The sequence below is a fragment of the Leptosomus discolor genome, chromosome 18 (assembly GCF_034619465.1).
Source record: "Leptosomus discolor isolate bLepDis1 chromosome 18, bLepDis1.hap2, whole genome shotgun sequence".
NCBI lineage: Eukaryota > Metazoa > Chordata > Aves > Leptosomiformes > Leptosomidae > Leptosomus > Leptosomus discolor.
Window position 1 is genome coordinate 4,353,450 of NC_141408.1, and position 26,340 is coordinate 4,379,789.

The following is a 26,340-nucleotide window of genomic DNA, read 5'->3' on the forward strand; positions in this document are numbered from 1 at the left end:
GTGTCGTACCTGAAAAGACGGGACAGAAGACTCAGCTTTGCCATCCCACTGCCAAACACCCTGAGTATACCCAAAAAATAAGTAATTCTCCAGCAGCTAGGTGGGAAATGTCTCCTCATGCAGAGTTGTTCCCAAGGTAGATTGTGGACAAAACTGAGCTGACGGCTCAGTACTGAGGCACCACAAATAAGGCTCAAATCGGCAGTCAGGGAGCGAGGTGCTGCTGCTGCTGAGCGCTTCCAAGGCACCACGGAGTGCAAGTACAAAGGGGTTCATATCGCACCTACTCAGTGCCACCCATAAAGGCACCTTTGCTCATCACGTAGCTGTTGAGTTTAGCTGATCCCACATCACCTCTCGGCATTATTAAGCAGGGAGGAGGTCAGCAGCGCTCGTGGGCACTGGCTCACGGAGCCTGGTGATGCGCCTGCTGCTGGCTGACTTTGCCTGCGTGCTCCGGGGAGGAGAAGCTGCTCTGTGCTCGCAGGAGGTGCTGGGGGTGAATCACACCTCCTCCTGGGAAAGGCACGTAGGGAAGCAGCCTCCCCACCATCGAAGGCAGGAGAAGAGCCCCACTGGAGATACACCACTAAGGAAGGAAATGTTTGAAGATGAGCAATAACACCATCTGGATGGTACCACCCTGAAGGCACCACACCAGCAGCACTGGTGGTAGGAGAAGCCTGGGCTGGGCTTCACACCCTGCTAAACACAAGGAGAACCCAATCCTAATCAGCTGTCTGACATTACCCGAACACAGCATCATGTTTTCCTGCTGCATGACGCACTGGGAGGTGTATTTTGTCAGCAAGCATTAACCCTGCCCCACACATCAGCAGAGGTTTAGAGGAAAGCTGTATCCCCCACACTGCGCCCAGCCATACCCAATACCTGCCCTGAGCATCACCACTCAGGTGTCACCAGCCTGGGATCTCTGAACCCTCCCAGCCACGTGGGCAGGATGGGAAGGCAGCGAACAGCAGGCAGGAGGCACCTCCCACGCGGGCAGCCGAAACGCTGCCAGGCCGGCTCAGCCAGAGGGAGGGGGGGAAAAAAAATCTAAAAAAAAAAAAAAAATTAAACAGATTGGATTTTTCGTTTTTAATTGGAAAATGAACAGAAGGGCTCTGGGAGGGAGACTTCACTCCAAGGAGGGCAGCTGCACAGCATTTGGAAATGCTCCCAGCCCCGTCTTTGCCTCCCCAGGCGGATGTGCACACATTGGGCAGGTGCCTGCCCTGCTGCCTGCCCCCCAACGGAGGTGAAGGTGGTACACAGAGTTTCTGAGTCAGCTTCAGGCATCCGAAGTGCTGCCCTCACCTCTCATCACCATCACCCAGCACTCTGGCCAGGAAAAAGCAAGCCCGTGATGCCTTGGCAGCCTCTCCGGGCACACAGAGAGGTGGTGCCGGGACACCCCCCTCCCAGCACCTCGCACAACCCCGAGGACACACGGCTTGGCCATTACACCAGGAGTGTATCTGCACTGTGGACATGCACATCTCCACATGTCAGAGACAGTGTCCTCCATTCCAGCAGATCCCAACATGGATATGGCCACGCTGCAACTTAATACTTCCAAAAATACCCAAGGAAAAAATAAAGAATGGGGTAATTTTCCCTTTCTTTTTTACCTTCTACACAAGTAGAGGCAAAAGACGTATTATACTGGATGGAAGATGGGACTGAAAAGCAGCCAGTAATAATTAAAATCAGATAAGGGACTTGCAAACAGGCAGTTTGCATCCTAACTCAGTGAAGAGCAGGAGCACAGACCTCAGTCCAGACACTGCCCGTGGCTGCATGTACAGGGGGCAGGAAAGCTGACAGCATCAAAAATGATGAAGGGAAAACACATAAAGGATTTAAGAGGAAAGATAAAAGAGATAGTAACAAAGGTACCTTCTAAGCTAAAAACCCAGGAAGTTTTGCTGATAAAAACCTTGCAACAAGATAGAGACACGTCCAATGGACCTGCACTCTCTCAGGTAAGGTCTGCAATGACAAAAAACTATGGATCACAGGAAGAAGCATCCCAGGACTGAAAGCTTTGGGCAGCCCTTACCTGCCTTTGGCAGCCCCTTCGCAGCCCCACTCTCGCTGGGGCTCTGCGCTTGCTCTCTCCAAACCCTAACTCTATCCCTACACGGTGCTCAGTGCTACCTCCCATCCCACCACAACATGCCAAGGACCGAACATTTCCACGGCCCTTTTCTGCCTTTGTCTGGTACAGTCTTAGGGAAATAGAAAGCAGCCCAGGTAGTTGTTTGATATCACTTTTGGATAGATCAGCATTGCTGAAAAATCCTACAGCCTCATCTTTTAAGTAGTTAATAGTATATAGTAGATGAAATTATCACTATATCCTAGAAAACCACTGCACTGCTACAGCTCCTTCATCCAACACGCACCTTCCTCTGGCTCCTTTGCTATTTGGCTGCCACCCGGGTCCATAAGTGCCCTGGAAGTTGCCCACCCATGAGCCTGGGGTACTTACGAATGACAAAAAAGCTGCCATCAAAAGGATGCGGACAAGGAGATCTTCAAACTGCTCCAGCACCAACTCCCAGAGGGACTTTCCTGGTGGGAAAACACGAAGACAAGCACAGTCAGTACTCAAAAAAAAACCCCAGAAGACAGGTAATTTAGACCACTGAGGCCACTAAGACCAACAGGACCCTGTCCCCCACCTGCAGCAGAGCTGCTCCAGTGCCCGCCAGCCGTGGGCACAAGTAAGGACATCCAGTGCTGCAACGGGGGATTTTTCTAACATTAAACACCTTAATTTCTGTCATTGGCCTGGTTTTACTATGTCTGTTTTTAACTACAGAAGCCAAATCCTCTGTGTTTCTATTCACAGCTGGTAGCCTTGCCACCACAGGAAAGCACTGCTGTCAGCCCAACTTTCTCTGGGATCAAAACCAAGATTAAAATACCCCAAAGACTCCCTGCTCCTTGTCCCCAGCCCCCTCCATCCAGACTCGAGGCACGCACCCACACTAACCTCCAGTCCACGACTTACCTTCTTCTGCAGGGAGCTCTGTGGGTTTTCATCAACAGCCCAGCGAGCGTAATCAAGTAAAAAACGATAAAAATAAAAGGATTCATTAGTGATTTGGGCCCAGATAGCAATCCCTTCACTTACACCCCAGCAGGCCATTCAGTACCCCGAAATCCAACTTGTTCTGCACGTATACCTGCATCAGTATGGCTTGTCCTCGAACCCTTCAATCTGACTCCAAGCAGCACTGGATGCTCCCTGCACCAGGCAAATATTTCCCTGCTGCAAGTGGCTCCAGCAGCATTTATTCCTGCACTCAGCCTGCCTAAAAAAGAGTGCTCAGGAGCTGCCCTCTCCAAATCCAGGACACAAAGGTCCAACCATCCCGTAAAACACCCTGCCAGAAACCCAATACTGACCCGCTGGGGACTGTAACTTTCAGACCAAGTTTCCTACTAATCAGTTGTACTTTACAGCCTGCAATGCTCTAAGAAAGAAATCCAAAGCCGATGCTCAGCTGGTCCAAGCTGTCCTCCTGAATCCGCCTCGGTAGGCGCAGTGTCTCCACCCCCACTGCTCCCAGCCAAACCCACACCCAGTCACCTGAAAAAACCCCAGGGGCTCCCAAACAGCTGCCACAGTCTCCCCGAGACTCCCACATCCCTGTGGGATGACCATTACCTTCGCCACCACGTGCACTGAAGGGTCCCACAGCTGCTGGGCAATGCACACACTTTGGTACCCACCAAGGCCATCGCTCCTGTCTCCTCACCCTTGCAGTAATGGATGTGCTGGCCCTGCCATGGGCAAGGTTTGGCCAAGAACTGCAAGGTCCTGCACCCAGGGAAGGCTCAGGAGTGACTGCCCTGGTTGTGGCTGCTGATGTGTGCACATCTCCATTTGCACCCACTGTTCCCGCATTGGGGGTGAACCCTTTGGTTGCCCGCAGAGCAGCGCCCAAGGGAGCTGGCAGCTGGAACAAAACCTTTGCCATCTGCCTGAGGTGGGGAAATACAGACATTGCAGCTGTCTCACGGAAAAGGAAATCCAGGATTCGCTGAACACAGCAGAGCTCGCTGGAGATGGAGGAACCCAAGGCATAGCATCAGCAAACCCTCGGGAGGGCTGTGCTGGTGGCTCAAAGGCATCACATAGTGCTGCAAGGGACAGTGGGCTACCAGCACCAAGGGGACAGGGCACCAGGGCAGGGTACATGTGGCCTCCATCCTTTGGTGCACTGAGGTGGGAGGGGACCAGACCCCAGAAAACCCCAAATCCAAACCTGCCAACGGGGGAAAATTCAGGCAGAAACCTCTCGAAAAGCTGTCCCAAAGCCTCCGCTGTCTGCCACCTACTTCTGCGCCCCACAGGGTGATAATAAAACAAGACGTTCCTCCAACTCCTTGCGTTTCTGGGAGGGAGTAAGGGACCGGCTGAAGTTCAATAGGAATCAGCCCAAGGCAGACACGCTTGATGTCTCGCCGCGGGACCAAACGTGGGGCTGTCTCTGAGAACCCCCAGCGCGAAAGCCCTGAGCGAGAGCAGGAAGTGAAACCTGCTCGGCTGTTTTCCATCATCTATTTTCATTCAGAGAAATGAAAAAATAAAACCAAACCCAAAACCAAACCCACCTTCACTGAACGAAACAGTGAAAACAAGAAGCCTGAATGTGTTTACGCTTTGAACTGCACCAGCTCCCCAGTGCTCGCAGACACACTTACTACGAGTTGTTTTAAACCCATGTCCCTCCTAGATAAGGCTACTCTGATTCCCTGCTACCATGAGAAACAGACCAGTACGTAATGCCTATAATTATTCTTATAGAAAAAAAAAAAAAAAGTAGTCTTGGAGCAGCTTCAACATTTCGAATCACTCTGCAGAGCGTGTCAGAAGGAAGGTGGCTCTTCTCCCTTTTGCAGCTGGCTCCTCTCCACCCCCAGCTTCCTCTCCCCAGCCCAGAGAGCCACCAAAATTAAAAGTAGAAGAGATCTGCTGCTGCTATTTCCATCCAGGCTCCATTTTAAGGGTGCAAACATGCGAGGTGAGAGGGCTGGGGGCAGGTGGGTGCCCTGAGGAGGTGGCTGGGGGTCCTGCAGGTCTTGGTTCTGCTGGAGTGCCCAGGGGTGACTTTCCACCCCAAGCAGCCACCCGAAACATCGTGGTCCTCTTAGTGCTTCTCCTGCACGGTGTTTGCATGAAGAGCCGCAGGGACACCGTTTGCAGAGCAGAGACTTTGCATAAGCTCTCGATTAAAGCACGAAAACAGGTTTCTGTGAACTCTGGAGGAAACACGTGCAGCGGGGCAGCTAGCCGAAATACTGCCGGTGGCAGAGTGACACTTTGGCACTGCTGTCAGCAAACCTCAAACATTAGCCATGTTGCTGTGGGCATCTCCCCAAAAAAACCCTGATTCTGAGTATACTGAGAACCAGGCACCTCCCCTGCCATCAGGGACTCCTTCCACCACCCTTCATGTGGCAGCTCAGTGCCCATTTTACACCAAATACCCAGAGGAAAAGGGCAGAAAGTCAAAATAAACTCCTATTTTTGGGGCTGAATTGATCAAGACCCACCAGAAAACAGGAATGTTTGGGGCTGAAGCCTCTCCCTCTCACTTCCAAAGTCTCACTAGAAATAAGAGGGTTTGCTACTCACCAAAACCCAAGTTTTATGTGAGCCAGCCCTGTGGCACTGGGGGCAGCTGAGGTGGTGCTGAGCTGTGGCACTGCCATGCCCCAGCAAGCCAGGAAACCCACCGCAGGCAAGGAACCAGCAAAACCCCAAATCTGCAATTCCCTTGGGAGAACGTGGTGAGTGCAGAAGGCTGAAATGGAAACTCCCACCCGGCACCTGAATAGCCCCTTTCTTCGGTCGGTGGCTCAGAGCTCAGCATGGAGATCCTGCTCTGTGCCCAAGCTCCCCAATATGGCCAGAAGACAAATGCAATAACACCATCAAGGGTAGAAAGTGATAACACTTGCTCAGAGTATCCCAAACCAGGGCCACCCACTCGCACCACCAATCTTCAGCTTCCGAAGCTGCGGGACCTGCAGCTTGGCAAACATGTATGTGTAGTTTCTCTGCTCCTGCTCTTCTGCATCGTGGCTTTGGGGAGCAAAGCCAAGGAAGCAGAGACACCACAATGGGGCAATGGGTGCCTGGATGTCACAGGACCATTCCCACCAGCAACGGAGCATGCTCTCCTCTGGGTTATCAAGCGGAGAGGTGCAGGTAGCCCTGGCTCCCCTGACCCACGTGGATTTGCCTTGCAGGGGCACAAAACACAGCCAGCTCCTGGGGCTGCTGCGGATTTGCAACTTGCTCTGAGCTTGTCACATCACGACTTCTTTCCTCACTGTGCCATCCTGTCTCACAGCAACCGTGGCCCAAGCTGGGCTGCCAAATTCCAATACAAGATGCTCTAAGGGCATGCAACAAGCCTGGCTACCCCGGGCAGACGTGGGGCTGGCGTCGGGCTATTTTAGCTGGAGGTTAATCTCCAGCTCCTGCCAACTCAAACAGGGCTGGCAGCCCACGGGCTGGCGCCTGCAACATGGCAGGGCATGGTAATCAGGTGACGAAAAGGTAAATAAACACGGGTGCCACCCACAAGCGAGGTGGCACGGGTGCAGGCTGCTGCCCTGGGGCTCTGCGACAGCTTTCATGTCACCCCGGGAGACCCTGCCCTGCTTTCCGGGCCAAAGCAAACAAATAATAAAATGCGACAGGGTTGGGGTCGCTTTGAGGAAATGTTTCAGTTTCTCCTGCTGTAACAGGATCAAAAATCCCCGGAGCAGCACAGCCTTACAGCAGCCAGTGTTTCCCCATTGTGCATTGAGGTAACACATCCCACTCTGCTTTTGGTGGAGGCATGAAGTGACACTCTCCGAGGCCAGTGCACGGCACAGCAAACCCTGGGGCGTGCTCAGACCTGACGTGCGACCCACAGCAGCAAACACCTTGCAAGGAGAACACTGAAATACCAGTTTCCCCACCATTTCAAGAGCTTCCCTGCGATAAAATCAGATTTCCCTTGCAGGAAGCACTTCTGCCAAGGTAAGAGCACTGTGCCCACAGTGGGGCATCGTGATAAGCATCATGCCTGGGCCCAGCTTTCTGCTCCGAATAACTTCCTTCAAGCCACGTTTCTATGTTCTAAACCCATTTTATTCTTTTCTTCCTGCCTTTAATTTCTTTTTCCATGTGCAGGGAAGGGGAAATGGATGGGCAAAACAAGGGACACATCCGATTCCTGGACTTCACTGACAGGCAGGAAAAAGGCCCCAAGAAAGTAGTGAAAAGAGTAAGAAAAACCCTAAAACATCCCCAGCTGGGACAGCAGCCCCCCTCCCGTGACATAAAGCAGGAACCCAGGCAGGACTGCTCTGGGATCCTTCCACCATCCCGCAAGACTTCAGGCAGAATAAACTGTTATTTTAACTGGCTGCCTTTCCCAGGGCTGGCTGTGCTGGAAGGATCCCATCCGGAGGGACGTCTGCTCTGCTTCATCCCCAGTGACAGCGTAACACTGCCGCACATCACCGGTGCTCCACAAAACTGCCGGTTTGCACCACCGGGAAAGGCTTTGCCGGGCTGCTTTAATGCAAGCTCAGCCCATCACCTGCTTGGTGCAAATCCCTCCTGGGGATGAAGGCGTGAAGTTGCTCATCATCTTGCATGGTTGCACTTGAGCTGCAGAAGTGTGAAAAAACAGCGTTTGCAAACTAATCCCGGGTGTTTTAGCATTATCTGGGATGACAAACGCTCAAAGCCTAATGGTGCTAAATGCTACCCAATGTTCACAGAGGGCAAAGCGTCGTTATCTACGTGCCTTGGCTGCGTATGACTTAAATTAACCCGCACGGCTTTGCTTTTACGTGCAGCTTCACGCCTGACCTTCCTGAACATCGCTGCATCCCTGGAGACCGTCCTGCACCTCGTGTCTCACTTGGGCTCCAACCACGCATTGGGGCAGGACGCAGCTCCACTTGGGGAGAGCGAGACTTTTGGGGTGCAGCTAAAGGGACATTCTGAGGTTCCTCCAGCTTCTTCAGAAGATGCCAGGCTTCAGCTGAGGTGTCACCCTCTACCCATCCTGGCACACCTTTGCCTGCTGGAGCCCTGCCTGGCTGGAGGGGAAGCTGGGCCTACGGACACCATGTGCTCTTGCACCAAGATGGGGAGCTAAGCACACCACAGAGCTGAATTAGCCATTCACCAAAAAAAACCCCATATGTTAAAACCTCCAGCAGCCACCCAGCCGAATCACACAGCAGGGTGGGGGGCTGCCCCGGGGCACCCCCATAGCAGCAGAGGCTCATCAGCCCCAACCACAGCGAGAGGGGCTGAGGCAAAGGCAGGGGCAGGGCTGGCAGAGCAACGGCGGGGTTGGCCGGCGGGGAGGGGGCACAGCAGCAGCTCGCACACCCCAACCACCCACGCGCGGAAATCGCCTCCCCGGGCGGGCGCAGCTGCGTGTGTGCGGCACGTGAGCCCGCCGGGCTGCAGCAACCGGCATCTCCAGCTGCACCCAAGGAAAACAGCAATGAACCGTGCATTAAAAAGCACCTCGCGGGTGCACTGGGAACATCCCCATCCTCGGGCCGGGCGGCCACGGCCAAGCTCTGCTTTGCACCACAACCCGCTTGTGGAGGATCCGGCTCTTCTCCATGTCCTCCATCACCCCCAAGGAGCCAGTCCCAAATCCATGGGTGCTTTTCCTCCTCTGTCTTTTCCTCCTGAGCGAAGGTGGTGGTGGCCCTGGGTGTGCCACAGGTTGAAGAAGCACCTCCAGCCCCCGGCACCTTATTTGCTTACTGCCTCGCAGCTGCATTTTCCTGCACGCCGGGCGAGGTTCGGTTACACTGGCTGCCCGCGACAGCCGCTCGCTCGGGGCTGCTTCGAAAGGCGGCAGGAAGATAAAAGAAATGAGTTACAACTCCTCTTCCACAGCCAACACCAGCAGTTTGCTGCTGCTTTAACTCCCCAGCACTTGTCCCTGCTCAAGCCCTGCAAAAGCCCAGTGCTCCTCCTGGCTAGGGGATCCACAGCCCCCAAAATAAGCAAATTTGAGGCCAAAGAAGCGCTAGGGATGGTGGCAGCCCAGAGTAGGTGAGGGCTGGTGGGAGGATGGTTAGCAGAGGTTTAAGGGACAGAAAAACATCCTTGCTGTTTTCCAGGCGATGCTTTAGGATGAAATGATCCAACCAGTTTTCTGGCTGGCACCCGGACGTTGTAAATGGCTGGCAATAAAATCAGCCCCCAAAATTTCCCGTTTGGGTTGCAAGGCTTCCCACAGCAGACAGGGCTTCCAACCGACTGCTTGTCCTACCCTCACGCTGCTCTTCCAAACCCACCACTATTGAACCCAGCCCAACACCATCCGTCCCTCCAGGATGGTGACAGGGTCCCAGGGGTGAATAGGTGCATTTGGGCACCCACAGCCCCCGCTGCTGTGGTTGGAGGGGAGAAGCCAAAAGGCTCATTTGCTCCCTTTCTGGCCAGCTAAGCTTATCTCAGCAGGTCAGGGAATAGGAAACGCAGTTATCCTGGATGTGCTCCTCAGCAGCAGCAAAGCACCACGCAAATCTGGCCTCACGGTATCTCTTTTTCCCCAGAAAATTAGCATGTCCCCGTGCTGAAGGACAAGCCACAACCACCACGTCCCATTGTCCAGGTAGAGGGAAACAGAGATGGAGGTGGGAGTGCAGCATTGCACCGATGGTCCAAGGAGCTGTGCGAAATAAATAAGGAAAACCTTGCTCATCCTACCCCAAACTTCCTTTCCTTTATTCTTGGAAACGGCTCATCCCCAAAACGTTGGTTAGCAGGAACTTCCCTCTGCCACAGCGCAGGGCGTACCAGCGCAGGGCCATGAAGCCTGGCTGGCCCTCAGCAACCCCCTCCCATGCCACAGCGAAAAGCAAATAATTTCCCTGCCAATAACCCACCTCTTTTTCTTAATGCTATGAAAACAAGGGGAGAAGATTTTGCCCATTTTGCCCCCCAAAAATGAAGCCACCGCTCAGGCTTGCGGCTCCGGTGCCCACGTGGTGTTTGCAAGAATAAAGTCTCAGGGAAATTTAGTGGAAAAACCCTGAGGAAATGGAGCCACAAGCAGTGGCTTCATCCCTCCCATCCCTGTCCCTGTCGGCACCCACAGCAGATCCCCAGGATCGTTTTGGGAGTGGGAGGGAGCAGGGTGGAGGAAACCCACAGCTCCAGCCTGGGATGGATTATTTGAGCAAACTAAAAGCAGCGGTTTGTTCCCTCCTGCACCAACGCAGTGGAAAGAATTTCCAGCTCTGGCTCCCGGGTGGAAAAGCTAAAAATCTGCATTTAAATAGTAACAGGTTTCGGAAAAAGAAAAAATAATACATAAACCCACTACAGGAACTTGAATAAAATAAAGCTTAAGCTGGGCTGTTGCTTTTTAGGTTTGGGGTTGTGTTGGGCTTTTTTTTATCCTTATCTCTGCTTCGAGCAGAACCCTTCCGTAACCTCAGGGAAAGGCAAGGGAGCAACTCTGCCATGTTTGGGAACCTTCTGCCAGAATTGCCACAACCCCAACCAAGGGGCACGCTGCGATTTCAGTATATCCTCTTCTTGAATCCTACAGGTACCATTTTATTGCCTCCTTTTTTGCCCTAAAACTATTTTTTCAGCTCATTTCCCATTGATACCCCAGTGGTAAGTGTTAAGCAAATCGGGGGGTTTTGCCCAGCGATGTTTTCTCACCCTTTTGGGCTCCACTGCAGCCTCTTGCCCTCAGCCGCTCAGCTCTTGGTTGCTCCCCGCATCAGGACTGAGATGCCCAGGTGCCACCCTGAGCCAAAAACCCTCCAACCCAGCACAGTGGCAGAAAAGCACCAGCCAGAGCAGGGAAAAATGCTGCAGCGAATTTGTAACCCCTCCAGACACGACGGACCGCCACACACCACCACAAATAGGCCACTCACAGCGAGTCCGACACCCGGCGACAGAAAATTTAATAACTTTTTCCTGGCAGCGCCAGGGAACGGTTTAGGAAACCAAACACAGGGAGCTGCAGAGGCGGTGGTGCCAGGAGCCCCAGCGATGCCCTGTGCTGCCGGGTCAGCTCGGCCACCCATCCCTGCCAAGGCACTGGGAAAACGTGCACAGCCCCAGGGGGCTTCAAAGACCCCAGGGGAGGAATTTCAGCACCGAAAACCAGGCTGCTGAATTCTGCAAGGCTTGGGGAAGAGCAAGGTGGGACTGTGTTTGGGGTTTTTTCCTAAAAAATAGGGGAAAAAAAAGGGATACTGGGGCTGAAAAGGCAGGTAAGAAAATGAGACTAGGATGAATTTTCAAATAGGATGCATTTGCTCCTGGAGGAGAGATGCTGCTCAGCATGCAGCAAGGGGCTGCTGCGGCTCAGTGGGGGGAATAGTATCCCCCAAAATTGCCTCCCCAAGGGTTTGGTGAGTGTTTACACCGAGCCAAGCATCTTTGATGAAGCTGTAAGCAACCGCTGAGGATATCACACTTGCACAGCATGCAAAATAAAAAATAAATAATAAAAATAAATAATAAACTATAATAATAAATGTAACAAAAGTATTCCACTTAGCCGAGTGCTGTGAAGAGCGCAGGTGGCTCCTGGTTGCCGCATCCAGCAGCGGTCAAGCAGCTCGGGCACGTCCCGCTGGCAGCATCCCTGCTCAGAGGACGTTTCTTCCACCGCCCCACAGGGCTTGGGGACCAGCCGGGCCAGGGGCTCTCGGCATGAACACGCCGGGTACCCACCACCCCAGGAGAAGGCAGGCAGGGAAGCCCCGCTGTAACCCCAGCATTCTCCTGCTGCATGGTGCCTGCCTCGGCGTGCGACGCCGAACCCTCACACCCTAAACCTGCCCTCAGCAGGAGAAAAAGCACTTTGACATCCCACCTCACCTCCCGTGTGAACCTGCCGGCACAAAAAACCATAAAACTTCCTCCCTTTCCCCCAAAGAGGGGCTCACTCATGGCACAGCCCAGCAAACTATTTGCTTTGCCACTTCTTCTGCTCAACATCTTGCACCTGGCAGGTTTTGGACTGAATTGCCACCGGAGTAGACCCAACTCCTGGGACATGTGTAAAAGAGCCAACCAACGGGGGTTTGCACAATGAAACCCCTCAAAAGCAAAGCCTCACACGAGTAACATCAATTAAAAAAGAAAAAACCCCACACACCTACACCATGTTGCTTTTAAATCCAAACAGCATTTTCTCCCCTTCCCTGCCAAGATGAGGAATCTGCTTGCTCTCACCCCTCCAAAAGCTGATGTTTTAATAGTTATGTTTTAATTGATCCTGCTACCACCCCTAGCCGAGGCACAGCACAGGAGCTGGGCTGCATGCTTACGGGTCAGGGAAATGCCAGCTTTGCACGCTGGGTTGGAAGGACACCCTGCCCCAAGCTCAGGGCCGAAGGGAGCTGACTCCATCTAAAAGCACAGAGGTCTGGAGGGGGTGGCTTTGGGGTTGTTTTTTTTCCATTTTTCTGTTTTCTAGAGGAAATGCCTTTGCCACGGCAAATCTTTGTGAAATTTGAAAGTTTGAATATGGCATCTCCCATATGCTGGTAAATAAACTCAGGCTGATAAATGCAGCCAGTGTATCTGCAGGGCGGCTCATCCTCCAACCCTGACCCCCACGGGCGCTAATGAGCTGCTTTCCAACTCAATTATCTCAAACTGAGATTATTGTTATTAATTTTTATTGCAGAACTCCTTTCCCCAGCTGACCTGGCTACCCCCCACCCCCCTGACTTGCTTTTTCTGGTATCTGTTCTCAGAGCATGGTCTATTTTCAGCAATCCTCTTGGATGGGTTTTCATGGAAAGTGAAGTCTACACTGCCCTTAGCTTAGATTATATCAGAAGAAAAAAATTTCTGTAGAATAGAAAAGATCTGTTCTTCTGGATGGGAAAAAGGGGCGAGTTGGACAATTAATACTTTTCATGGATGAACTCTCTGGGGATCACACATCTCTGTGTAGCTGAAGCAGTTCCTTTCCTGGAGGGAGATACACAGAGACCCCTGGAAACCTGAGCCCCATCTCGACTTTTTCCACTATCTCCTTCCAACTATGTATAATATTTGTGTGCATCTCGATAAGCATGTAATATTATATATGTATATGTACACAGATACCTGCATACATTTGTGTATAAGGGTAAAATCTTTTATATATAGGTACATATACATAGTTACCTATATACATTTATGTCAAAAAGGGGTGAAAAAGGGAAGAATAATTTGAATTAGGCTGTTACAGATCAAAGAGGAGCCCCAGAACAGGCCTGAGCCAGCACTGCCCCATCTCCTCCCGGGTCACTGCAGGATTCCCCTCTGGAGGGGAGCCACTGCTGCTCCTCTGATAAGGTTTCCATTTGTCTGCAGGCTACAGAAGGTCCCTGACCTCCAAAGCGTGCAAAAGCCCAGAAAACCTGCAAAACTCCAAAAGACGCAGCGCCCCAAAGGGAATCCTCTGTGGCAGCCGGAGCAGGACGGCCAGGGACACAGCTCCATCGCATCCCCTCTCTCACCCCACATGGCTGAGTCAGCCTTTTTTATTTTTATTTTTCCACTCACTCCCCACATTTTCCTTATTTTCGACCTTCTGTTGACTTGGAGGTTGCAAAATGGAAAAAGAAAAGTGCAAACAGGCGGGTAAAGGGAGGGTTATCCCGACCCTGGCTGCCCGTCTCCTGGGAACAGGCACTCCCTGCTCTGCAAAATCCAGCTGAGCCAACGTTTTACTGGGCAGATCCCTGGGGATTTGGCCATTGCCGGCTGGCGGAGGGGCCAGAGTCACTGCTCAGCTAATTGAGTTCCTCCTCGAGGATCTCTGTGCTTTTGCTCCCCGCAGCGAAGGAAGCAGAAGAGAGAATCTCCCCCACCCACATACCCCTCCCAAAAAATAACCGATTTTTATCAGCAACAAACGCAAGAAAACCTGTTTCCAAACCTGAAGAACTAAAAACGAAACAAAACTAAAAAACCCAACCAATAAAGCAAATATATAACACACAAAACACAACCCTTGTGTTTGCTCAGAGGGTGGCTCTGCACAGACTCCAGGGATATTCTCCAATAAGATGGGGGGGGGGGGGGGAAGGCATTTTGGCCAATGCAACCGCCCAGAAGGACATGGACTGGCTGCGGGGACTGGTCCCAGCACAAGGGACAGCTTCCCCACCCAGCTGCTGGGAGCAGTATGGTCACGGCTGGTGGCTTTGGGGACCACACGGATGCACTGGAGGTGGTTTCACCGGGATGGTCGAAACTTGTCCGCATCGGGGCTGCCGGCGGCACTCACGGCTCCTGCAGCCGCCCGGACAAGGACACCTGATACAACCCTGCCCTTCAGTCTGAATTAACTCACATCCCTTCCCCGCCTCCCCCTGCACACTGGTTTAAAATACATATCGTGGCTAAATAGCAGGAAACACCCAAAGCAAAAATACCGCGGACAGGAACCCAGGGGCACAGGGGACACGCAAGAGCAAGAAGCGGATTTCCTCCCCAAAACATCGCACCTCCGATGCTGACAGTGACCCTGCGGCGCGGCTGGGCCGGGCCACCAGTGTGGTGTCGCTTGTCCTCGAGTGCCTTCACCCTTCAGCGTGGATCTGTCAGCTCTTGATAGGGGAAAAAACCATCTTTTTATTGTCTGTGTTTTGTTTTCCCCTCCATAAAGGGGACTTTTATTCAAAGGTGGCCCACAGTGACTTGCAAATGTTAGTGTGGGAGGAAAAAAAGTATATATATTAAAAAAATCTCAAATGGGACATATATATTTAAAAAAATCTCAAATGGGATGTACATATAAAGAAAAAAATCTCAAATGGGACATATATCTATTAAAAAAAAAATCTCACGGGACATGTACATATATACACATGTATAATCTCAAATGGGTTCATGTGGGAGTACAGGTGACAAAGCCAGGACCTGCGTGGACACATCCAGGTTGCTGCACATTTAAATTTTAGGAGGATTTTGATGATCAGAGCGGTGACACCTACATTCAGGGGTACTATAGGTCTAGACTTCAAAAAGAGGTACAAAATTTCAGATTTCAGCCACTGCAAAGAGATCCCATCGCATGCCCTGAAGAAGCCTGACATGTTGGACCAGGCAGTGCCAGGGCACGGACCCCATCCCAGGAGGCAGACGGGACTGCTACCAAACCACAGCCTGACCTTGGACTTACCACCTCTGCGGCTGAGAAAGAGAAAAGGCTTTTATAGAGTGATAACGAGCAGCCAAACCTCAAAACCTGGGAGTTTCCCACAAAAGAACAGCAAATACTAGTTACAGACAGAAGGTTAATTGCTGGCAGGGATTAATTCAACTTCTCTTCAAAAGAGCAACACTTGGGACCCAAATCCAACCCTCCTTTCACAAGGTGAACGACTCAACTTGGGCAAGTGACCCACCTTGGAAAAGACCCGTTAGCCTTAACTGCGTTAACCCAAGCAGGAATAAGGAGACTCCTGTCCCAGCATTGCTCGTCACCACCCGCACAGTCATTGCTCGGATGCTGGCGGAGCAGGCAGCTGCCTGCAACCCTGCCTGTGAGGGGTTAACCGCCCACGGAGGAGCCTCTGGTGCACGCTCACGTCATGGAAATACTCAAGTAACCACAATTTTCTCTATTGCTTCTTGGCTCCGGTTCTTCAACATTTCTACACTTCCAGCCCAGATCTCTGCTACCTGTTTTCCAGCGAGGTAATCGTACAGAGAGCAGCTCAACCGAGCAGTCGGTAATTTTTTTTTTAATATAGGTTACTGTTATACTTGCTACCTCCAATACTACCAACACTGAGATATAAAAAAAGATCATGAGTCACAATACTGGCGGAAAAAAAAAAAAAAATATTCAGATGCACAATAATAAATGGGGGTGGGATGGGGGCTTGGTGCTTTCTGGGTTTTGCTCAGTATTGTTGTTGCACTGGGTTGGACTGAGCCCCAGAGAGCCCTGTCCTGCTGCTGCCTGCCCACCCACAGCAGCCATGAGCCCCTCCTCCATCGCTCCCACCTTCCCCAGTCCTCCCAGTCCGTCTGCACCAGCTGTTTGTCCCGCTCAAGGTGTACGGACTGACCAGGAAGGGCTGCCTTGCTTGCCTTCACCCATCTGAGACACAATGGGAGGTCATCCATGAGTGCTATGTGAGAACCAGGGGAAGGGGAGGGAAAAAAAAGGGCGGGGAAGGGAAAAAGAAAGAAAAGATAAAGAAAGCAAGCAGAACCCCCCATCCCTCTCCTGATAATCACAACCTGCCTTAATATTTCCACCCTCTAATTGAGACCTCGAGTGCCAGCAACGCTCCCAGAAAACATCAGCCCAGCAGCTCAGCTCCCGGTCCTCATCCCGTTCCCAAGCGCTTCCCCCTCCAGACCGCTCTGCCAGCCACAGAACTAACCCACATCAAACCAGCCAGCCCAGGAGAGAACGTCCTCCTCTTCGCACCACCGCCGGCTGGGGCTGGGCAGGGAGCGCTGCCCCGTGTGCCAGAGCTGCCCAAGTGCCCTAATGGGCTTTTCCCAGGGAAAAAAAAATTAAACAGGAGTTTTAGAGCATCCTTGTGCAATGGCAGCACCGTCACCTGGCCTTACCTCCCAAAAGAGGTTTGCCATTCCGCTTTTACTGCCCTAATTCCCCATGGAGTACAGCTTAGCTGTTGCTCATAACTTCTTAATACTCCTTTTAACAGCCCTGAAAACATTCATGGGGATGGGGCATCCACGGGCGCACCAGGTGAGCTCAATGTACCAAGAGAAGGGTTTTGGGGACGGTCCGGACACTGCAATGCCTCGCAGGAAGGAGCCCCTTCCCCAGGAGTGGGGCTGGACCAGCTGGGCGAGAGGCACAGGCTGCAAACACACAACATCTGGCTCATGGCTTACAAAGAATAATCCTAAAAAAACATTCTGGAGGGGCATCAGCATCCCAACCCACTCTGCAAATGCCGCATGGAGGAGAAAAATCAAAGCTGGCTCCTCCAGAGGTTTGAACATATGAAAAAGCATCAACCAACCTCATTTTTCAGGACCATGGAAATGAAAGCATCTCAGGGTTGCATGCAGCCATGCCAGCCCCAGGAGCTTTCTGATGCCTTTTCATAATCCGTTCAGATCCCCGCTGCAGCTTGCAGGAGGGCAACAGGAACGGCGCCCTCGGGGGAGGTTTTGTGCATCGGGGAGGGCGCGGGTCAGCTGTGCTCATCCCAGCCCTCGAGTGCGGCACAGGGCAGCTATCACCGCCATAAAACAGCAACCATCTGCTTGAAGTTGCCCAAAGTTGCATGTGCTCAGCCCTGCTTCATGCCAGCATCTGCAATTTTGGGCACCCAGCAGGAATGTCCCGCAGGGGTCCGTGCCAGAAGCATTGCCTGGGCTGTGGGTATGCCAGGACAGACCAAATCCACTGGACAGGGGTGCTTTAGCAGCAGCCAGGAGGCTCCTGCTTTCACACCGTCCCTTTTGCAGGAGGAGATCAAACACAGAGCGAAAAGGCAGTGACCTGGACACTTCTCAAAAATTAAAATTCTCCTTGGCAGGAAGAAAGCAAAGCAACACTGGGCATCAGGTGATGCTTTTCACTCAAGAACAATGGTTTTGAGGGGAAGACTTAAAAAGAAAGAAAGAAAAAAAAAAGGTACTCGCAACGTAAATACCAAAAGTATTTTTCTGATATTTACTCTGGAGGGAGAAGACTGCAGAAGTGCATCTCAATAGCTTAAAATTGGATCTGGCGGTTGGAGAAGGCTTAAAACATGCAGAAAGACCAAAGTTGCTGAAATGGCAAAGAGTGAGCAGCCGTGCGGCTGCACGGGGATGGTGAGGACTGTACCAGGTGGGCCAAAACCGCTCAGCTCCAGGAGGGAGGTCAAAATAGGCACCTGAAATACCAGGGAAGAGGATTAGCCTGCGGGAAGGGGGTATTTTGCTGCTAATGGTGGTTTTGGGGGACCCAAGCTGACACCCAGGCATCCACAATGCATCCAACTCCTCCTAAATCAGCGTTTCGTAGCACACCAGTTCCACGACCGCCAGCCTTAAAACCAGCAATGAAATAAAAATATTAATGAAATAACACTTGTGCGATAGGGGAGGCCAAGCCCAGGGGTAAACACAAGAACAGCACACAAAATGCCCTCCCCACCAGTGCAGCCCCTGCCTCTCCTCACCCTGGAGGTTTTCCCTCCCTGGTTCCCACAGCATTTTAAGAGCAGACATCAGTTTTCCTGAACACTGCTCTTTATTCACAATCTTTTTTTAAAGGTAGGTACGAAAGCAGGTAACCTCAGAGGACGGCGCAGGGATGAGAATCCCGAGCTTCCTCTTGTCCAATTAGGAAAATTTTGTGTAGTCTCTCCCTAAATTTAAAGGCACTCACAAGGTTTTAATGCCTCAGCATTTCTCCTAAGGGAAAGGATTTGGAGGAGGAGAAAAAAAAAAAAAAAATCCCGTAGCATGTTTATGAATCAGACTGTTAAGCGTGTGTTTCGGGGGTGGAAAAGGTGGGCGATGCGCAGAGGAACAGAGAGCAGAGTTAGATGAGTCAGAAAATGCTGCTTTTCCTCTCCTTACCAGCATCTCAAATATTTCAGCACGAAATAAGAAAATTTTTTATTTTTTTGATTGTCAGGAGAGAGTTGGAGCGTAACCTTGGCTGGTTAGCAACCGCCGGCAGTTAATCCGACGTTAAGTAACGCACCACAATTAGAGTACGCGCGGGGGCACGTGCACGCACACGCGTGTGCCGGTGGACTTACACACACATGCACACACAGCCCTGGGTATAGGCTGGGAAAAGGTTGGAAATAAATCATATAATATAATCAGTGAGGTTTTCTGCTGCTTCTAGCCAAGCAGGGGCTCGGACTTGTGCTCATGCTGAAGAGCAGAAAGCTCCTCCTGAATGAGCCTCGACGGGTTTTGGGAAAGCAGCAACACATCACGGGCTGGATTTGGGCTCCGGGACGTCTCCTTCTCCCGCCCAGGTAGGCTCAGGCACATACATGCAAAAAACCCACACACAAGGGCTTTGAGATCCTGAAATTACAGAGATGTAGAGAGATGTGTTATAAAAGAAAAGCCAATTTATTCATGAGCTTCGAGTTCGCCCCGTGCTGAAGGTGGCTTGAGTAACGCTTAAACCCGCCATCCTGCAAACACTGTTGTGGCACCTTGCAGTGAGGCGTGGGAGGTTTCAAAGAGCATCGGGTGCCACATTGGGGGTCAGCCCTGGGAGCAGCGAGGGCAAAGAAGAGGAAGGGCAAGACCCTGAGGAGGGCTGACGGGCAGGGTCCGATCCTGCCCGGTGGTGTTCCCAACTGCAGACGGCAGCAGGTCTTCTGCTTGGGAGTCAGAAGAGATGAAAGGCAAGAAGAGATAAACGCCCCTATGCTGCAAACAGCCGAGCACTTGACTCCACTGACATTCACAGTCCATTTCAGTTACCGATGAAGCAAATAAAATTATGCATATGCATCAACGCTGGCAATATCCTGCCTGAAATGTATGCTCATTTACACATGGAAATCCATTTAGAAGAGAGAAATCACAGCTATATTTAAAACAGAAAATCATTTGACTGTCTGTGGGGCAACTCCTGTTTACATCTGTCATTCCTTGGCAAAACTGAAATCATTTCAGGGGAAATTGTGCCCCTGGTTTTAAATTTGGAAAGAAAAATGTTTGCATCCCTGTATCCTCCTGCTCAGTCTATTATAAAGTAAGAGATGTGCATTTTTTGCTCTTGTATATATATTTTTTTTCCAAGTGCTGTGATCTAAAAGCAACCTGTAGAGCCCAGTGCTGGTGGGTGAGACAAGGTCTAGGGAAGCTCCCACCCAGCACACATCGAGCACCCAAAGCATTTATTAGTTAACATTGACTTTGGAGATTCAGGAGCCTTTTAAGAATTGCCATGGTGAGACCTAAACATTCTGCGGCTTCTCCAGTTTCCCTGACAAATGAAATGGCCATGCTGACAGTGCTGATGACAGATCTGAAACTAGAAGTAGAGCTCTTCCTAACAGAGAAATATCTTCTTCCAGTCCAGTAATCTGTATCTCGCTGCTTGGCTGCCAAGCTACGAACTGGAGATATTAAATAATCAGTATTGCTCTCCGTTTCCTCCTACAAACGTAAATGTGAGCACTGGAACTGAAAAAGCATTTTTAGGCTCCAAAAGAATATCGCCCCGCAAAAAATATTTATTTTTTTTCTTTAGTATAAAACACACCGTTGGGCACTGCTTCTCACTTAATGTTGGAGCTCGTCGCAGCTCATATTTTTTTAAATGCATCAACACAATAAAAAAGAACGAGACAGCAGCGCTCTCAAGTATGTCAGGAGGCAGTTTTGAAGAAAGATGATGTATTTTAGATTGTGATTCACAACGACACTGGCAGTTTGATTTCAGGTTTAGAAGGAAATGAATGAATGTGAGACAGGAGGGTGCGAAAATAAAACTAGCTGGAGCTGAAGGTCTGCTCTGCGCTTCAAGCCACGCAAGATTTGAATTTTCTTCCCCCTTCTGAGCGAGCTCGAGCGAGTCACCAAACTGCCCTGCGCTTCCACTGCCGGAGTTTAATTTAAGCCCAAATTAAAACACGAGTTGATACAGGACATCTTCAAGACCTGTGCTCCAGCGCAAGCGCAGCTCACCGTCCCACACTGCTCCCTGCAGCAGCTCTCCCAAACTGGGCACCCAAGGGCACCCTGGTGGGGTGGTTGGCTCCTGCTGCCGCGGCGCAACCTGCAAGTTCTCACCATGCTGGGAAAAATGCCTTTTGCTTAACATCGAGGTTTTAAACCAACCAAACCAAACAACAAAAAAAACCCAAACAAACCACACAGGGTCCCATTCTGCATGATTTAAAGCTGTGCTAACTTATCCACATCTCATCCACGCCACGAGAAAAATATAAATGCTGCACCAAAACTACAAAAATTCAGAATTTTTAAAAATCTTTGACCGCATTTTCGCTGATGTTCGCACCGCCCGCGTTACTGCTCTCAACGTCCGTGCACGTCACTGCGAGCTGTGTGGTGCAGGAGGTGCAGAGCTCTGCTTTGAAGGTGAAAGCCATGGGACACCCCAAAGTCAGACGCTCTTGCGAATCAACAGCCTGCAAGAAACCCAACGCTGAGCTGTAAGGGAAGCAAACGTGTAGAGAGAGGCAAGCACAGAGCTGCTGCTCGCAAGAAGGGGAAGGAAGAAGAAAAAAAATAGAGAAATTAATTGCTGCCACTAACCCTTTGCTTTGCACCTACGTCAAACGTCCAGGCTCCCTTTTCCAAGGCAGAGAGCCTGATGCCACCAAGCAGCCAACGTGCCTGACTCAGTGACGATGATTCACTTGGGCAAACAGGAGGGTGAAGCCACCGTGAGCCCCACGATGGCAATGCCTGGAGGTGACACGCTGCTGTGCGGCACAGACCACCTGTCATTCCCATGTTCCCGTGGGGCCAAGGGGTGACACGGAAATTTTGGGAGCAATTATACCTTGAAATCGGACCGGTTGCCTGCTTGTTAAGGATGTATTTTGCATTCAGCCCCCAAAGCAGAGGAGTTGCTCCCCTTTTAGCTAACCAGACAGGTCCCAGCTGCCCTCCTCCAAAATGAGGTCAGGCGAGGGCAGGTGTGATGCTCCACTCTTATGCCTTTGCAGAGCGTGCCATGGTAAGGGCTCCCAGGTCCAGCCCTGACCACGCTGCCTCAGGGGATGGAGCAGAAGCTGCCTGGTACAGGGAGTGCTGGTGGGATGAGTGACCCCGGGCACAGCCTAGCACGCAGGACTGCTGCTCACAGGGCTTGTCTGGAGGCAGCAACAGCCCTCTCGTCCCACCTTGCACAGCCCTCCCAACGAACAAAGATGCATACGGCAATCCCAACAGCATCTGCTCAGGCTTTCCTCAGCCTCACCCACAAGGATCCCATGAAAAGCAGATGCAACAAGCTCCAACCCAGGAGAGAGTTTACATCCTTGCACAACTTTGAGAAAGGACTCGCTACTCCAAAGCACTGGGGCAAACTCACCTTAACCCCCTTCTGGTTCCGTACGCAGAGGTAACAACCCACCTCCCGCCGGAGCCTGAACAGTCAAAATCACTATTTACCCAGGCAGGTTCAGGCACCCCAGCGAGCCCCTCCAGCGCGCGCTGTGCGCTTCTAAAACACGAGTTTAAAAATTCCCCTTATCACACTGAAGGAGATGCCCATCTGCTCGAAGAGGGTTGCCCGGCCAGCGCGGCTCGCAGCGAAGCCAAGCCGATGTGACCCACCGCCCTATCTCCCCCGGCCACCCCATCCTCTTCCGCAGCAGCACCCACGGCCCAGCCAGGGCTGCGGCCAGCCGGCAGCGGGGTTCCCCCACGGCGACACCCGTCGCCTCAATTTTGGGGTTTCCCTCTTTGCCCCACAGGCAACGGGGGAACTTCCCCCTCGCTTTCGTGGCGCCATATCCCTGTCCTTCCCCGCTTCCAGACGCTCCATCAGGGGAATTAAGACCCCACTAACCGTCCGGCTGCCGGTACTTCCCGGTAATTAGCCCTTAATGGAAGCCGGCGGACACTCCCCTCATCAACAGGTGTCCCGCGGCGAATCCCCACGGCTCCTCCGCGACCCCCGGAGCCGGGGAGGGGGGATGCTCCGGGGGACCCCAGGGCAGCACCCGGGCCCTTCCCGCTCCCGGCGAGGAGGGTCCCGATCCCGGTCCCGGCAGGGGGGGTTCCAGCCGCCCCTCGGGGGGGGGGGGGCACCGGTGTCCCGTCAGGGCTGCCCCACACCGCCCACCACCACCGCCGGGTTCCCCGAGCCCTCCCCGTGTCCCGTCCCGTCCCCGTCCCCCCCCCCGGCAGCATCCCGCCGTACTAACCATTGGGGCCGTACTTCTCCCGGTTGCGGCGGACCTGCTCCGGGCTGAGCCCGCAGCTCTCCGTGACACCGAAGCGGCGGAGGACGTCGAGCACCGGGAGGCTGTGCGCCGCCTCCATGCCCCGGGCCGGGATGGGGTGGGGGTTGGGGGGGGATGGGGTGGGGGGGGGATGCTCGGCGGGGGGCGCACGGAGGGCACACGGGGTGCCCGCTCGCACGGCGCTGCCTCGGCACCTCTCCGCCCGCCGCCGGGCCCGCCTCCTCCTCCTCCTCCCGGCGGCACCGCCCTGCCCGCCGCTTCCTCCGCCTCCCCCGGGGCCGCCGCGCCCGCCCCCGCCCAGCGCCGCCCCCCGCGGGGCAGCCCCGGGCAGCGGGGTTGAGGGCGGGGGGTGTCCCCCCGGGGCTCCGGCCCCTTTGCAGCCCGGGCTGGCCCCCTCCAAACGTGCCTCTTTCCCCCACCCCCCGCTTTTAAATTGTTTCCGAACTTCTCGGAAGTGATGCTGGCGGCCAGGGAAATCCTCCCGGCGAAGGGGAAACATCCCCAGGTTGCTGGTTCAGGTGCTGGGAGATGTGGGAAGGGGTCGCTCAGCCCCTGCCCGGGCAAAGCTTGAGCTGTGCAGGGAGAGGGGAGGGTCTCCCCTCCATCACACTGCTTCCAGCTGGAGCCCCAAGCCCGCTCCTCCCGCCCTGCTGGAAGCAGGCCGGCTCCATCGCCATGGACCGCTGTGGGACCAGGGGCAGTGTCCGATGGAGCGGGAGCCCTCGAGTTTAGGAATCACCTCCTGACGGTTGTTAAAAACCACTGCCAACACCGTCCCCATCGATGCACCGTATCCGGAGGGAGGCAGCTGTGCTGCGCCACCTTTGTCGCTCAAAACGTGAAATGGAAAATGTCACCGCAGGGAGATGCGGGGAGGAACCGAGGCGCTTCACGGGTGGTGAAACCTGGGCGTCAGTCTCACGGCGTGTCCCCCCGCACGTCCCAGGGCGTCACGCTTCACGCTGCTCGGAGCTCCTCGTCCCCGCAGCGGGAGGCAGAGCGGCCGTATTTGAGCCAACAGGCTCATTCTGGAGGCACTTGTGGTTTTGCAACGGTCCAGCACAGCAGGCCTGGCCTCGACCCCTCTCGCCACCCCATTTAACGAGGTCCCCCGTCCCCTCTCTGCTTGGCTCAGGAGGGGCCAGTACCCCAGTTACACAAGACGAGCGCTTTACATCACTCTTCTGCAACACTTGCTCGCAACGGACTACTTAAATGACTGTTTATGGCAGCAAAATGACTGTTTCTGACAGATCCCCCATGCAGCAGAGACCAGCAGCAGCAATGTGAGGAGTTACCCTGACCTGCAAAAGGAAGGTTGCCCCCAAAATCCATGGTACAACCCAGCTAAGGTAGCAACCACCCCTCTGTGTGCAGGACTTTTCCGTGTAGTGCACCTAACTGGGCTCCACTCGAGCAGTTTTTCTGTGACGCAGCTAAAACCCACTCCCAGTGACGGTCCCCATGTGAACACCAACTTCTGACTTTTCAAGTACTTCCAGTTCTCCCGCTGCATCCACCACTGGAAAAAGCGTGCGGCTGATGGCAACTGGCACCTCTCTCCAGCTGAGGGTGGAGAGGCGAGACAGCTGGGGGGGTGATGAACCCAACTGCTGCAGAAACCTACCCAAAGCAGAGCCCGGAGGTGGCAGCAAGTGCGAGGAAGTGGCAGCAGAAGTCTCGGGGAGGAGCTCTAGCTTATTTATTTCTATGCAGATTCATGTCTAGAAAATATTTTGCAGCTCCCACTGAAGCAGAGGTCCTGAAGGAAGCCTAGGTTCTTTTTTTTTTCTTGGTTTGTTAAACTCTTTTTTTTTTTTTTTTTTTTTTGGTTCATCACAGCCGACGTGTGGGAGGCAGAGGGGTGCTCTTGTGAGCTGCAGCCCAGCGGGCTGCCCCGAGCAGTGCCGCAGGCCCTCCTGCAGGAAGCACAGCTCCCAGCCCTGCGGTCTGGCCTCGCTTCAAGCTCTGTCGTTGTATTCATCTGCCTCTCGCGACTATTTTGGGGGGAAAAAACGGTGTTTCTGCTGCTGAGCCCCTTGGGCAACAGTGCCACCCTCAGCCCGGGTCTGCCCTGGGGCCCTCTGGCTCGCAGGGCTGAACGGTTCCACCAGGTGCCTGGGGAGAATGAATGCAATCTGATATTATTAAAATCTGACATGGTCTTGACAAGGTGCACAGAGCAATTCATGCGCTAGACCGTCCCGAAACCTCAGGAAGGGCCCTCAAGGCAGCTGCTTTAGCTGGGGGTTGGACCGGACTCTGGCAGCTTGGGTGAGACTCCGCTCACAGGCAGCTGCCCGGTCCTTGTTACCCTGCTCCAGGGCAAATGTGCTGGGTTTTTTGAAAGAGGGTTCTTTGTGTCCTCCTGGGTGTGATTTAGGGAAGCCCCAACACCTGCCTTCACCTGCACCCAAGAAGGTGAGGCTCTGATTTAACGCTCATTGTGCAGGTGAAGAACAGAGGCAAGACGCACCGAGATCAAGCTGTGTGACTGTATGTGTACAACCAGGAGCCCCTCATTTCTTTCCCCAGCATCTCCTGACCCCTTTATCACATTTTGCAGCTACAGTAGTTCAGACCACGGGTCCCTCCAGCCCAGCAGTGGCTCCCCAGCAGTGACCCACCCCAACTGTGAGCCCCTGCCACAGGGCAAGGCACGGGCAGGCACCTACGGCATTTTCCACTAGAACCCCCGCAGTGCTGAACTTTTCTTCCAGTAACCTCCAATGAGCTCCCCTCCAAGCCCTCACCTTGGCTGCCCTCAGGGACATGCCACCTCCTGCCCACACTGTGCCCTCAGGCAGGGCATCCCGTGGCTCTGTTCGGCACCACAGGAAGGCCCACTCCTGTTGTTCATGCTCCTCCCAGTTTCATCGGATGATGCCAGTCCTTGTACTGGAAGAGAGTGCTGAGACGATGTTGCAGCTCCAAAAGTTAAATTTTGATGAAATTGGGAGTGATTGAGGACAGAGTCATGAAGGCAACATCTGTCAGCCTGAGTAATAGACAGCCCCATTCACCCACCTCTAATTAAGCAATCCCTGAAAACTATTACCATCATGGAGCTGTAAATTAGTCGGTCTAACAATCACCAGTGAGGGAAAAGGGTCTGGAGTGAAAACACCCTCAATATCGTAAGCGAAGAGCCTGGAGCCACTGGAGCGAGCCAGGCTGGGGAGGAGTGAGGCTCCATCCCTGGTAGCCCCCCCCCACCCCGCTTTGGAGATTCCCTTCTGCAGCATGTCAGCCCTGAAACGAAAGGCAAAGCTCTTTATTTATCTTGGCTTCCCCCACGGTAATAATTTTTGGAGGCAGACAAGCTTAAGAGGGTCGTAAAAAGAAGAAAGGAGCAAGTTTAACACCTCCCAAGCTCCTGAGGAGGTTTTTTAGCCG

At 53.0% G+C, this 26,340-nt stretch overlaps 1 protein-coding gene across 1 annotated transcript in view; it reads right to left on the reverse strand.

The window, feature by feature from the left end:
- Window positions 1-23,023, reverse strand: part of ATP2A3 (ATPase sarcoplasmic/endoplasmic reticulum Ca2+ transporting 3) — a 55,394-nt gene extending 32,371 nt beyond the window's left edge. Inside the window, exons 1-3 of the mRNA XM_086475449.1 lie at window positions 22,906-23,023; window positions 3,023-3,040; window positions 2,498-2,580 (exon numbers count right to left, since the gene is read on the reverse strand). Of these exons, the coding sequence (XP_086331575.1) occupies window positions 2,498-2,580; window positions 3,023-3,040; window positions 22,906-23,023 (219 nt within the window). The remainder of the gene's footprint in view (window positions 1-2,497; window positions 2,581-3,022; window positions 3,041-22,905) is intronic.
- Between the last annotated feature and the right edge of the window lie 3,317 nt (window positions 23,024-26,340).